Raw genomic sequence first — 11,353 nt, 5'->3', positions numbered from 1 at the left:
GGTATCCTGACCTCCCCAATTCCAGGCCTCTGTGCCCATCGGGAGCTCTGAGAAAGAATTTGACTGTTTGAGCAGTGACTGCAATCCCAGGGTGGAGGAACTGGGGGGTAGGAAGAGCAGGAGGGAATTTCAGAGGTCATGCCCGAGCTGCAGGCAGATCCAGGTGGTCGGGTGGGTATAGCTGCTCTTGTCCTGGGTCCTGCCCTTTCATCGATTCATCTTCTGGTATCCAGAGTCTGAAAAGCAAGGGAGGGTTTGTCTGGGTGGGGTGGCAGAAGGGTAGGTCATCTCATTCTTTCACTCTCCCCCCACACCCACCTGCCTTTAGGCAGAATAGCACTTCTGTTGTGGCCCTGGCCTCCTGAGGCTTATTCAAGCCATGGTAGAAACAGCTGGAAAGGGCCTAAGAAATGACCTAGCTGCCAGGGGTGGGGAACCTGCAGCCTCGAGGTTACACGTGGGATTCTAGGTCCTTGGGTGAGGCCTTTTGACTCCAAGTTTTACTGAACAAATCCTTTTATTAAGGGGATTTATTCTGGGACGTTTGGATTCAGTCAAAGGGCTGCACTTGAGGACCCAGAGGGTCACATGTGGCCTTGAGGCCAAAGGCTCCCCACCCCTGCACCAACCTACTCAATCTAAAGATGAGGAAATTGAGGCCCAGAGAGAGACAGATGCATCTAAGATCACATACTAAGTAGTACAGCTGGGATTGGAGTCCTGGTCTTCCTACCCACCCCAACTCCTGCATTCTTTCGGTGATGACCCTTTTTCTTTTTTTTTTAGCCTGTCTTAATGTATCTTCCCAGGAACAGACCTGACCTTCCAGTCTTCCTGGCCGTTTCCCACCCTTTACAGATACCACTTGGCAACGTGATCTCAAATAAGTGCTTTTAAATTGTTTCACTTAAAGCTTTCCAGTGCTCCAAGCATTCAGAGTATGCAACCCTGGGCAAATCTATGAACTTCTTTTTTCCTCAATTCCCTTATCTGCAAAATAGGGGTGGGGTCTGTTGGGATCGATGGTCTCTGAGTCTCCTTCGGCTCTAAGTCTACCAGCCCACTGGGGAGGTTCCCTCTTCCCACAAGGACCCAACATGACGTGACTGCTGCCGTGGAATCTGGGCCCGAAGTCAGGATGTGCACCCACCCTTTCCTTGCTCATGAGCCTGGACAGGATGTCTTGGCTGTGCACCGAGGTTTCACTCGCTTCAGAAAGGTTCCGATGCCACTTTCGTTGTAGCATCTCTTCTTCTTGCTCCTGGTTGAAGCGGATGGAGCGAACCTCTTCCACAATCCTGCAGGGGTCGGGGTGGGGATGTCAGTGGACATGACGGGGTCAGGGACGGGAGAAAAGAGGACGAGGGTGACCGAAACTGAGGATAGAAGTCTGGCCCAGCACGCTTCTCAGCTAAGACAGAAAGGCTTGGGGAGAAATGAACGCGATCTAATGGGGCTCATCCAGACCTCAGACTTCACGAGCTAAAAGAGCCCTTCCTCCCACCCAATCATCCCCACGCCCTCATCCCATCCCAGATGCCCTCCTAAAAGGACACTCCCTCCCTGCAGCCCTCCTACTCCTTCCAGGAGTCTCCACTCCTGCAGACTTGCCCCCCTTCTCCTGTCCCCCTCAAGTGCATCCCCCATCCCCTCTCCCAAAGCTTTCTCCACTACCACCACTCCTTTCCCAGGCCTCTCCTTTCCCTACCAGGGATGCCTTCCCCTCTGGTTAACCCTCTAAGATAAACCTCGTCAGAAAGCTCTCCTGCCAGCTGGAGAGCCCTGGTTACCCTCCTCTCCCCTGCCCTCCCTTCCCCTTGCCCTTTCCAAGTCCTCTCCAGGTCTCCCCCAACCCTGTACTCCCTCCCGGTCCTCCTCCTCTCCCCCCCCACCGCCCTTCCCCCGCCCTCCCCCCCCTGCGCCCCCTCCAGGCCCCCCCCCACGCCCCTCCCAGGTCCTCCCCACCCCCCACCTCCATCCCTGCCAGGTCCTGTCTCCCCAATCCCGGGCATACCTGTTGATCTCCTCCCGGATCTCCTTGTAGGCCTGCAGGTTCTCTTGGATGCCTATGAGCACCAGGCAGAAGTTGTCGCAGGTGTTCTCAGACAGGTTCTTCAACGGCCCTCCAGACAGCGGCTCCTGCTTGGACGACCCGCCCCAGTCTGCGATGCATTCCCTACAATGCACTAGCTGAAGCTCTGGTTTCTCGTCGCTTGTGTAGTCATCTTGGCTCATCTAAGCACAACACAATCACAACTCACATTTTTATAGTAACCCTCTCTTCCCCAAAGCCCTGTGAAGTAGGCAGGGCAGTGTGAATTGTATCCCCTTTTTAGAGGAGTGGAAACTGAAGTTTAGGGAGGAGAGGAGATTTGCCCGAGGTCAGGGGGACCAAAATCACCGAGGCTGGAGGGGGTGGCCTCATACAACCCCTACCTTAATCAGGAATCCTCTCCAAGGTAACCAGCCTCAGCTGGAGCCTCCAGGGGAAAGGAGTCTAGGTACCTCCAGGGCAACCTGATTCACTTTAGGATAATTGAGTGTTAGGAAGTTTTTCCTTCTATTAAGTCAAATTCAACCTCTCTGTTACGTTTTACCTGCTAATCCTAGTTTTGCCATGGTAATACACAGAGCAAAACTAATCCCTTTTCAAAATGGTGACACTTCAAATATTTGAATACAATTATTGTGACCCTAATAAGTTTTCTCTAGATTATACCTCTATTCCCAGTTCTTTCCACTTTCCCAGTAATAATAAAAATAATAATGATAATAATAATAGCTTAGCATTTATGTAGTATCTTAAGGTTTGCAAAATATTTTATAGATATTCTTTCATTTGCTTCCCACATCAACCCTAAGAGGTAGGTGCTATTATTATCCTCATTTTACAGATGAAGAAACTGAGGCAGACAGGGGTTAAGTGACCTGCCCAGGGTCAAACAGTTGATAAAAAATATCTGAAGCAGAATTTCGACTCAGGTCTTCCTGTCTCCCTCACTCAGTGCTCTATCCACTGAAATAACTAACTGCTTCTAGAATCCCTTAAAATCCTGGCTGCCCTCTGGTTAAATACTCCTTCATTAAAGTCCTTCCTAAAATGTAGTGGCCAGAAGTAAACATGGTATTCCAATTGTGGTCTAAGTTGGACAGAAGACAAATTATTACTGCCTGTCTTCTACACTCTGCTTCTATTTATACACACTGCAACTGATTAAATGAACTTTTCTTCTGACTCATTTGCCGTGTCCTTCTGTTGACTAATATCGGGCTTGTAGCCCACTAAAACCTCCAGATCTTTTTCAGAAATGCTGTCTAGCCACTACTCTCTCACATTATGTATTATACTTGTGAAATTGAGTTTTTGAACCAAAGTGTAAGACTTTACTTTTATCCTTATTAAACTCAGTTTGATTAAATTTGACCCAATATTCTAGCTTTTTTACATGCCAGTCCTATTGCCCAATCTATTAGCTATACCTCCTACACATTTTATAGGCCTGCCATTTACGCCCTCATCCAAGTCAATAATTAAAATGTTGAAGAGCTGAGGGATAAGGATGGAACACTGGGACAATCCATTAGGTACTTCCTCCACATTGATATTGTGACATTTTGGGGGTTCTGTGATCTCACCAGTGTGGGTACTCCCTCAAATGGTGCAGATGGCTATATACCCATGAGTACTCACAATGTTAACTCCTATTCATGTTCTCCCATAACTTCCCAGGAGCTGCACTTAATCTACAGGGGATTATCCACTAGATCTCTTGGTATCACATGGATACCAAAATGGCACATGGGCTGTCCATCAGTTATCCCTCAGTCTTGCCACATGGCTTGCCTTATCTGGTCATGCATCTCTGCAAAAATGTCCTTTCAGATCTACCATGTACCTTTCCATTGCCTTTCGGGTATTCTACAATTTAAAATCTTTGTAAATTGTGATACTTCATGATTTGCATGCATGTGGCAACATTGGAAGATGTTAATATTTTTTTTTGCTTTTTGGTGAGGCAATCAGGGTTAAATGACTTGCCCAGACTTACACAGCTAGTAAGTGTCAAGTGTCTGAGGCTGGATTTGAACTGAGGTCTTCCTGACTCCAAGGCCGGAGCTCTATCCATTGTTGTTAACATTTTTGATTTGGAGAGAACCTTGGAGTTATTAATAGTACTGCAGTTTCCAAATGGAATCTAGCCCCCCCCACCCCATTCCTCCCTTTGTTCATTCAGGACCAATCTCATTCATTCATTGTCCATCCGCAGCATCAGTTCAAGAGGAATGCTCAATGGACCAGCTCTACAGACTGTCCATGCAACTACTTATCAAACAGCAGGTGTTCTTCATACACTTTTTTTTTCTAATATGAATGGTAGGTTGAACTTGAGAGATTCTGGATCTCATTCAGTAATCTCTGCCGTATTCTGGTCACTTGGTACATTCAACACATGCTCATCTACAGACAGGACCATCTGGAAGATCTCACCATCTACAGAGAATCCTCCTTCAATCTAGACTATATGCTAGAAATCCTCCTCAAGTGTAGGATGAATAGGAGAATGAGGATTATAAATAGGAGAAGAGTATAGAACACAATGATCATTTGTCCCCTGACTAGCTCAGACCACACATGGAGTGTTGTGTTCGGTTCTGGGCATTCCATTTTAGGTGCCGAGCATACACGATCCTATGGCCCTTGCTGCTTGTTAACTATAAAAAAATTTTAATTCTGACATTCAAAATGCTACCTCAAAGATTCCTCTTCAACAAGGTGTTTTCTGTGCACGTATTAATAAGTGATAATAAGATTCCTTGAATGAGGTCCCAACAGAGATTACCTCTCTCAATGACTCTATCTGTGATCATTAATATTAAGAAAGGTATAGTTATATGTATGTATTTAGATAGATAGATAGATAGGGGGCACAGGGTGAGTTGAAGATGAATGGGTGATATCTGGTGAATAAAATTAAGGGGTAAGAGAGGATTGTACTGGGAGAAAGAGAAAGGGGGAGGTAGAATGGGGTAAATTATCTCACATAAAGCAGACAAAAAAAGGCTTTTACAGTGGAAGGGAAATGGGGGAAGATGAGAGGGAATGAGTGAATCTTATTCTCATAGAATTTTGCTTAAGGAAGGAATAATATACACACTCAATTGGGTATGGAAATCTATCTTACCCTACAGGAAAATAGTGGTGTGGGGGTGTGGGGGTGGGGAAGGGGACAAGAGAGCAGCGGGATGATAGAGGGGAGGATAGATTGGAGGAGGGGGTAATCAGAAGCAAACACTTCTGAGGAGGGACAGAGTCAAAAGAAAGAATAGAATAAATGGGGGGTGGGATAGGATTAAAGGATAGTTAGTTTTTCACAACTTGACTACTATGGAAGTGTTTTGCAAAACTACACATGTATAACCTGTATTGAGTTGCTTGCCTTTTCAATGAGGGTGGGTGGGGAGGGAGGAAGGGAGAAAATTTGGAACCCGAAGTTTTAAAAACACATGTTTAAAAAATTGTTTTCACATGCAACTGGGAAATAAGAAATACAGGAAATGGGGTATAGAAATCTATCCTGCCCTACAGGAAAATAGAAGGGGAAGGGGATAAGAGAAGTGGGAGAGAGATAGAAGGGAGGGCAGATTAGAGGAAGGGGTATTCAGAATGCATGCCATGTTGGGGTAGGGAGAGTGACGAGATGGGGAGGAAATTTGGAACTCGAAATCTGGTGGAAGTGAATGTTTAAAACTAAAAATAAATAAATTTTTTAAAAAAGAAAGGCATAAAATACAGAAACTTGTGGTTATCAAAGAGTTTTGCTCCTAAATGGCCACAATTCCTGCCCTCAAGGAGCTTACATTCTAATGAGGGTGGGGAAATAATACATAAAGTGGAGCCCAAAAGCTGGGAGAGTCTACCCTGGAAGCAGCATGGTGTAGAGATGACCTGGGAATATATGGAAGTTCCTGGCAAGATGAGGTGAAGGTTCTCCTACAGTTTAGCATTCCCAAGGGGAAAATCCAAAAAGGTTCTGATAGGAAGGGGAAGATAGCTGTAGTGCAGGCAGCGTGGTGTGGAATATATCAGTTCAAGGGTCATTGGACATTTAGAGTACCAGAAACTAAATGAATGTTTATAGACAGTTCTTATGAAATTCTTAGCCCCCTCTGCCTTCTTTCCCATAATCCTGCCAGAGCAGAAAGTAGCTAAGTAGAATTCAGGATCATCCTGTACTCATCCCCAGATAGCAAGCCTACTTAGAGTTGAGCCTCTCTAGACTTAGCTAGGCTAATCCTCAGAAAGAAGACACATCCTGTTGCCAGGACCACGATAGAAACCTTTCCTCATAGTAAAACCTGCCAGATTTTACAGTTCACCAGCATATCTTCTGAGAACCCAAGGTGGCCTCCACACCATGATGAGACATCAGAGTGAGAGTTCATGGAGGGAATGAAGTACTTTCTTGTCAGAGATCCTTTCATCAATATTTTTTTAGACCAGTCATTCAACCAATTCAGAATTTAATAAGGGTCTGAGCTAGGATTTGAACACTGGTCTCCCAATCCAATGTTCCTTCCACTATACCATGATGCCTCTTAACAGGGGGTTTGCCAGTTACTGTAGCCAGAGGGAATTCTAGACATTGGGATAACTAAGTCCTAATGACCCTAGTTTTTCTCTATCCTCTGTGTCCCAGTCAATATTTGTTCCCCCAATTGGTAAAGAAAAAAAAAAATGATGGTTGTAGCAGCAGCAGCAGGTATTATCCACACGTCTGTTTACCCTCCAGAAGCCCTGCTGCCCCAAACCTCCACCCTGCTGGAAGACATGACATTATAGGATTTAGAGATAGAAGGGACCTAACCCTAAATTCATTTCTAACCCTTCATTTTATAGATTAAGACACTGAGACCTGGAGATAAGTGATTTGAATCTGGTAGGTACCACCTACCTGGTAGGGAGTAAAGCAGGGATTTTTAAGTCTTAGTTGGAATGCCTTGACCACTGTACCAGGTTTCCTCTCCAATCCTACCTCCTCTGAAGTTCCCGTATCCTCAGATACAGCTTACCCTTGAAGGTCTAGAACCTCAGAAAATAAACGACTCTTGGGAAAATGAAGACCCCTTCACTCTCAGAACCTCCAGGCTTCAGAAACTTTTCCATGACCTATACCTCTGATTCCTAAGTATCTTGGTTCCTGATTCCAGGGCCCAGGATTAGTGATTTGCTCACAGTGTCCTCCAGGGAGCCCTAGTCCCCAGGTCAGGACACATCCATCTGGGATCATCACTTACCTCCAGGCTGGTGAAAGTCGTCACCTCCTGCTGCTGCTCCCGCTCCCGCTCCTTCATCATCTCTTCCAGGTTCGTGGTCACGACAACCACCAACAGGTTAATGCCAATGAAGGCACCAATGGTGATGAAGATGGCAAAGTAAACAGCACCCCCGATCTCTATCCCGATATCCCTTTTTTCCTTCCTGGAGACAGCGGGGACCCCTTGTCACCTTGTGCCCCTTCCCTGAGTAAAGAGACTGGAGATTCTGATATGCCTAAACTTGGGGAGGACCAAAAGAATTCAGGAGGCTGGTCTAAATTGAATTGAGATGGGGGAGAGGGAATATTGAAAATAGCTTGAGCTTATGTCATATACCACAATAGGCTCCAAAATGGATTAGAAATGGATTCCAAAATGGAAATATAAAAGGTCACATCATCAAAAAAAAGTAGAGGAGAATAGATGGAGGTATCTTGCACAGATATGCTAGGGAAAGAATTTCTGACTAAACAGGCAATAGATATAATCACAGAAGATAAAATGGATAATTTTTATCACACAAAATTGAAATTTTTTTGTGAACAAAATCAATTCAACTATAATTAGAAGAAAAACAGTTAATGAGGAAAAATCTTTTCAGATGTAGCTCTGAAAAAAGTCTGATACATAAGATGTATGGTGAATTGATTTTTAAAAAAATAATATATACAAATAAGAGCCATTCTCCAATAGATAAGTGGTCAAAGGATACAGACAGTTTTCAAAAGAAGAAATTTAAACTACTGATAGCCACATAAAAGAATGCTCCAAATCACTACTTAGCAAAATAAGAAAGAACTCTGAGTTCTCACCTAATACTTGTCATCCTGGCAAAGATGCCAAATTGGAAAAAAGGTAAATGTTGGAGGGGCTTTGGGAAAACAAGCACATAAACTACGAAATAGTCCCACTTTTGGGGGGGGACACTCTAGAATTATATTAAAAAAGTCACAAAGCTGTATGTACCCTTTGACTCAACATTACCACTATTAGGTCTGTACCCCAAGGAAGTTAAAAAAGAGAGAGAAAGATCTCATATGCACAAAAAATATTAATAGTAGCACTTTTTTGTAGTAGCAAAGCACTAGAAGAAAAGTGCATACCCATCAATTAGGAAATGACTGAGCTAATTGTGGTCTATGAATGTAATGGAATATATTCCTATGTTGTCAGAAATAATGAACATGGAGAATTCAGAGAAAATTGAGGAAGGTTGTATGAACTGATGCATAACAAGGTATGCACAACCTGGAGAATAGTTTACATGATGATCTTAATGAAATAGAAGGGAAAACAATATTGAAAGACCTCTGAGCAATGCAGTATACTCCCATGACTGCGTGTAAATTTCTTACCCTCTCTGAGCCTCAATTTCCTTATCTGTAAAGTGAGCTGAGGTCATCTTCTGTTCAAATCTATGTTCCTATGATTCTAGAGGGACTGATGGTAAGGCCTGCCTCCCACCTCTGAACAGAGAGATGGTTGCCTAGAGGTACAGAATGAGGCATACGTTTCTGGCCATGGCCTGTGTGTTGATTTGTTTTGCTTGGTGGAGTTTATTTGTTACCAGTAAAGTTTTTTTTTTTGGTCACGAAAAAAAGGATGTGTGTGTGTGTGTGTGTGTGTGTGTGTGTGTGTGTGTGTGGGTGTGGGTGTGGGTGTGGGTGTGGGTGTGGGTGTGGGTGTGGGTGTGGGTGTGTTTGTGTGAAGGTGGGGAAATGGTATTAATGTAAAAAGCATTAATAAAACATTTTTAAAAGAAAATAATTTAGACATTAGGGTCAACTGTAGGCAGTATGCTAAAGATAAATTGGTCCATATACCAACAGAAATTGTGCAATGGAATAAAAACAAAACTAGCCAGAATGAAAAAGAAATTAGCCCTCCCCCTCTAAAAAAAAAAAAAAAAAAAAGGCTATGGACCTGGAAGGAATTGAACAAGGTTCCTTCATTCCTTGGAAATCAGGCATTTCAGTGACAAATGAGGAAGATCTCAGCTCTGCTCTTCCTTCAGGCTTTCTTCCCTTGGCCTGAAAGGTCCCTCAGTCTTAGTCTATGGTCTTAGCATTCCTCCACTATCCTTGACATGGTAGAACCCCTGGAATCATGTTGGCAGTCAACTCTAGCCCCCAATCAAAGCCTCACCGTCCCCTCACCCCATTATTCTATTGTATTCGTCATAGTTTGTGTGACATTTCTCTTCTCAGGGAAGAGGTCCTGTGCAAGGCCCATCCCCATCCCACATCTTGGGGGAGGGCCATTACTTTACTTACTGAAAGTCCTTGTAGATGTCCACCCACCCATCCTGGGTGATACAGATGAAGAGAGTATAAAGGGCCACTTTCATGTTCTGGAAATGTTGAGGGACCATGGAGCCAAAGAGGGTGACTCCAAAAACAGAGAAAACCTATAGGGATGAAAGGATTTGGAGCTGGTGTTTTAGGGTCTAGTGCTTTCCTCACCAACCCCCTGGGAGATGGAGAGTAGAAGCATTATTACATCCCTTTTGTAGATGGGAAAGGGAGGCTCCAGGAAGTAAATGGATTTGTCTTATGTCATGTTAATGTCACACCAGGGATTTGAAGCCAGGTCTCGTTACCCCAAGGGCAGTACTATCTCCAGGGGCTTGGGTCGGAGGTGGTTTTAGGAAGGGGGGTAGGGAAAGGGTTCCAGGGTGGGAGAAGGTCCCTCTTAAGAAGGCCCCAAGGAAGAGGCTGACCAGCATGAAGAAGAGGATCAGCGCCATGATGTTGGCCATGTCAGGCACGGACTGCATAATGACACGCAGAATCCGGGCCAGGGGTTCCACGGCCATGCATACTTGCACCAGTCTCAATACCCTGAAGCGGGGAGAGGGGAAGATGCCTCAGATTCCTCTATCGTCTTCTTGCTCCCTCCCAGGAGAGGGTCCCCTCCCTCTCCATCCTGTTCTCCCTGGGGTGGTCAAGCAAGCAGGTGATCCTCAGCTCCTCAACTCCCCTCTTGCCCAGACATATCCTATCGGCTCGCTCCACCTGCCGGTGCCCCTCATCTGCCTTCCTCTGAAGCCCTAGTTCTCAGTCTATACAGCAGCAAGTCTGGCTCAAGGAGACAGGCTGGTCCTTTCATCCTGCCTACCTCAGGGTGTAAATGATGGAAATGGTTTGGAGCGTTTCGAAGAAAAGGCTCAGCACCAGCATAAAGACAATCACAAAGTTGAGTATGTTCCATCCATCCTAGGAAGAAGGCGAGGATGGAGTAGGTGGTTAGAGGTCATTGCTTAAGAGCCAGCTTCCCTGCTTCTCAACAGATGTGTTATCACTGGCCCGCCCAGGGCTCTTTACCACCACCACCAGCAGCCCGTGCCCCATGCTGCCATGATCTGCAATCTCCAGTCCCATGCAACTTGGGGACGGTGCCAGAGCTTTGATAACCATTGAGAAGAAGAATCAATTACTTCTGGATATTCATACAGACCCAGCATCAGGCTAAAAAGAATCGGGGTCAGAGAAAGAAGTTGCCCAGGACCCTGGAAGTAGTGAGCATAACCCCATCATCACTTCCTTATGGGTTTGTTCCACCCAGTCTCATGAGACCCTGCACAGAGGCACATGGAAGGGCGAAGAATGAACATAAGAAATCCCAATCCATTCCCTGCTCAGATCAAAGTGATGTTCTCCAAGTGCAGGTCTGACCTTGTCATCCACCTGTTCAATAACATCCAGTGGCCCCCTATCACTTCCAGGATCAAAGTCCTTTTAAAGGCTTGACTTTTAAAACCCTTCATAATCCAACCTGCACTCTGCCTTTCCAGTCTTTCCCACCCCCACTCTGTGACCAAGTAATACTGTTCTTCTAGCTCTCCCTCAAACCATATACTCTATCTCCACTCTTCCTCATACCTGGAATTCTCTTCCTCTTGATCTGTACCTCCCTGGTTTCCTTCAAGTCCCAGCTAAAATTCCATTTTCTACAAGAAGCCTTTCCCAATCCACCTTAATGATAGTTCTCTCTCTCTCTCTCTGTCTCTCTGTCTCTCTCTGTCTCTCTCTCTCTG

At 45.1% G+C, this 11,353-nt stretch overlaps 1 protein-coding gene across 1 annotated transcript in view; it reads right to left on the bottom strand.

The window, feature by feature from the left end:
• Positions 1-215: 215 nt before the first annotated feature.
• Positions 216-11,353, bottom strand: part of CATSPER4 (cation channel sperm associated 4) — a 16,900-nt gene continuing 5,762 nt past the window's right edge. Inside the window, exons 5-11 of the mRNA XM_027864865.1 lie at positions 10,435-10,532; positions 10,037-10,157; positions 9,591-9,724; positions 7,297-7,480; positions 2,015-2,235; positions 1,151-1,298; positions 216-236 (exon numbers count right to left, since the gene is read on the bottom strand). Of these exons, the coding sequence (XP_027720666.1) occupies positions 216-236; positions 1,151-1,298; positions 2,015-2,235; positions 7,297-7,480; positions 9,591-9,724; positions 10,037-10,157; positions 10,435-10,532 (927 nt within the window). The remainder of the gene's footprint in view (positions 237-1,150; positions 1,299-2,014; positions 2,236-7,296; positions 7,481-9,590; positions 9,725-10,036; positions 10,158-10,434; positions 10,533-11,353) is intronic.

The sequence above is a fragment of the Vombatus ursinus genome, unplaced genomic scaffold, assembly GCF_900497805.2.
Source record: "Vombatus ursinus unplaced genomic scaffold, bare-nosed wombat genome assembly UNPS02014777.1, whole genome shotgun sequence".
Lineage (NCBI taxonomy): Eukaryota > Metazoa > Chordata > Mammalia > Diprotodontia > Vombatidae > Vombatus > Vombatus ursinus.
Note: the sequence above shows the minus strand (reverse complement) of the source record. Positions and strands in the feature narration are given on the sequence as shown.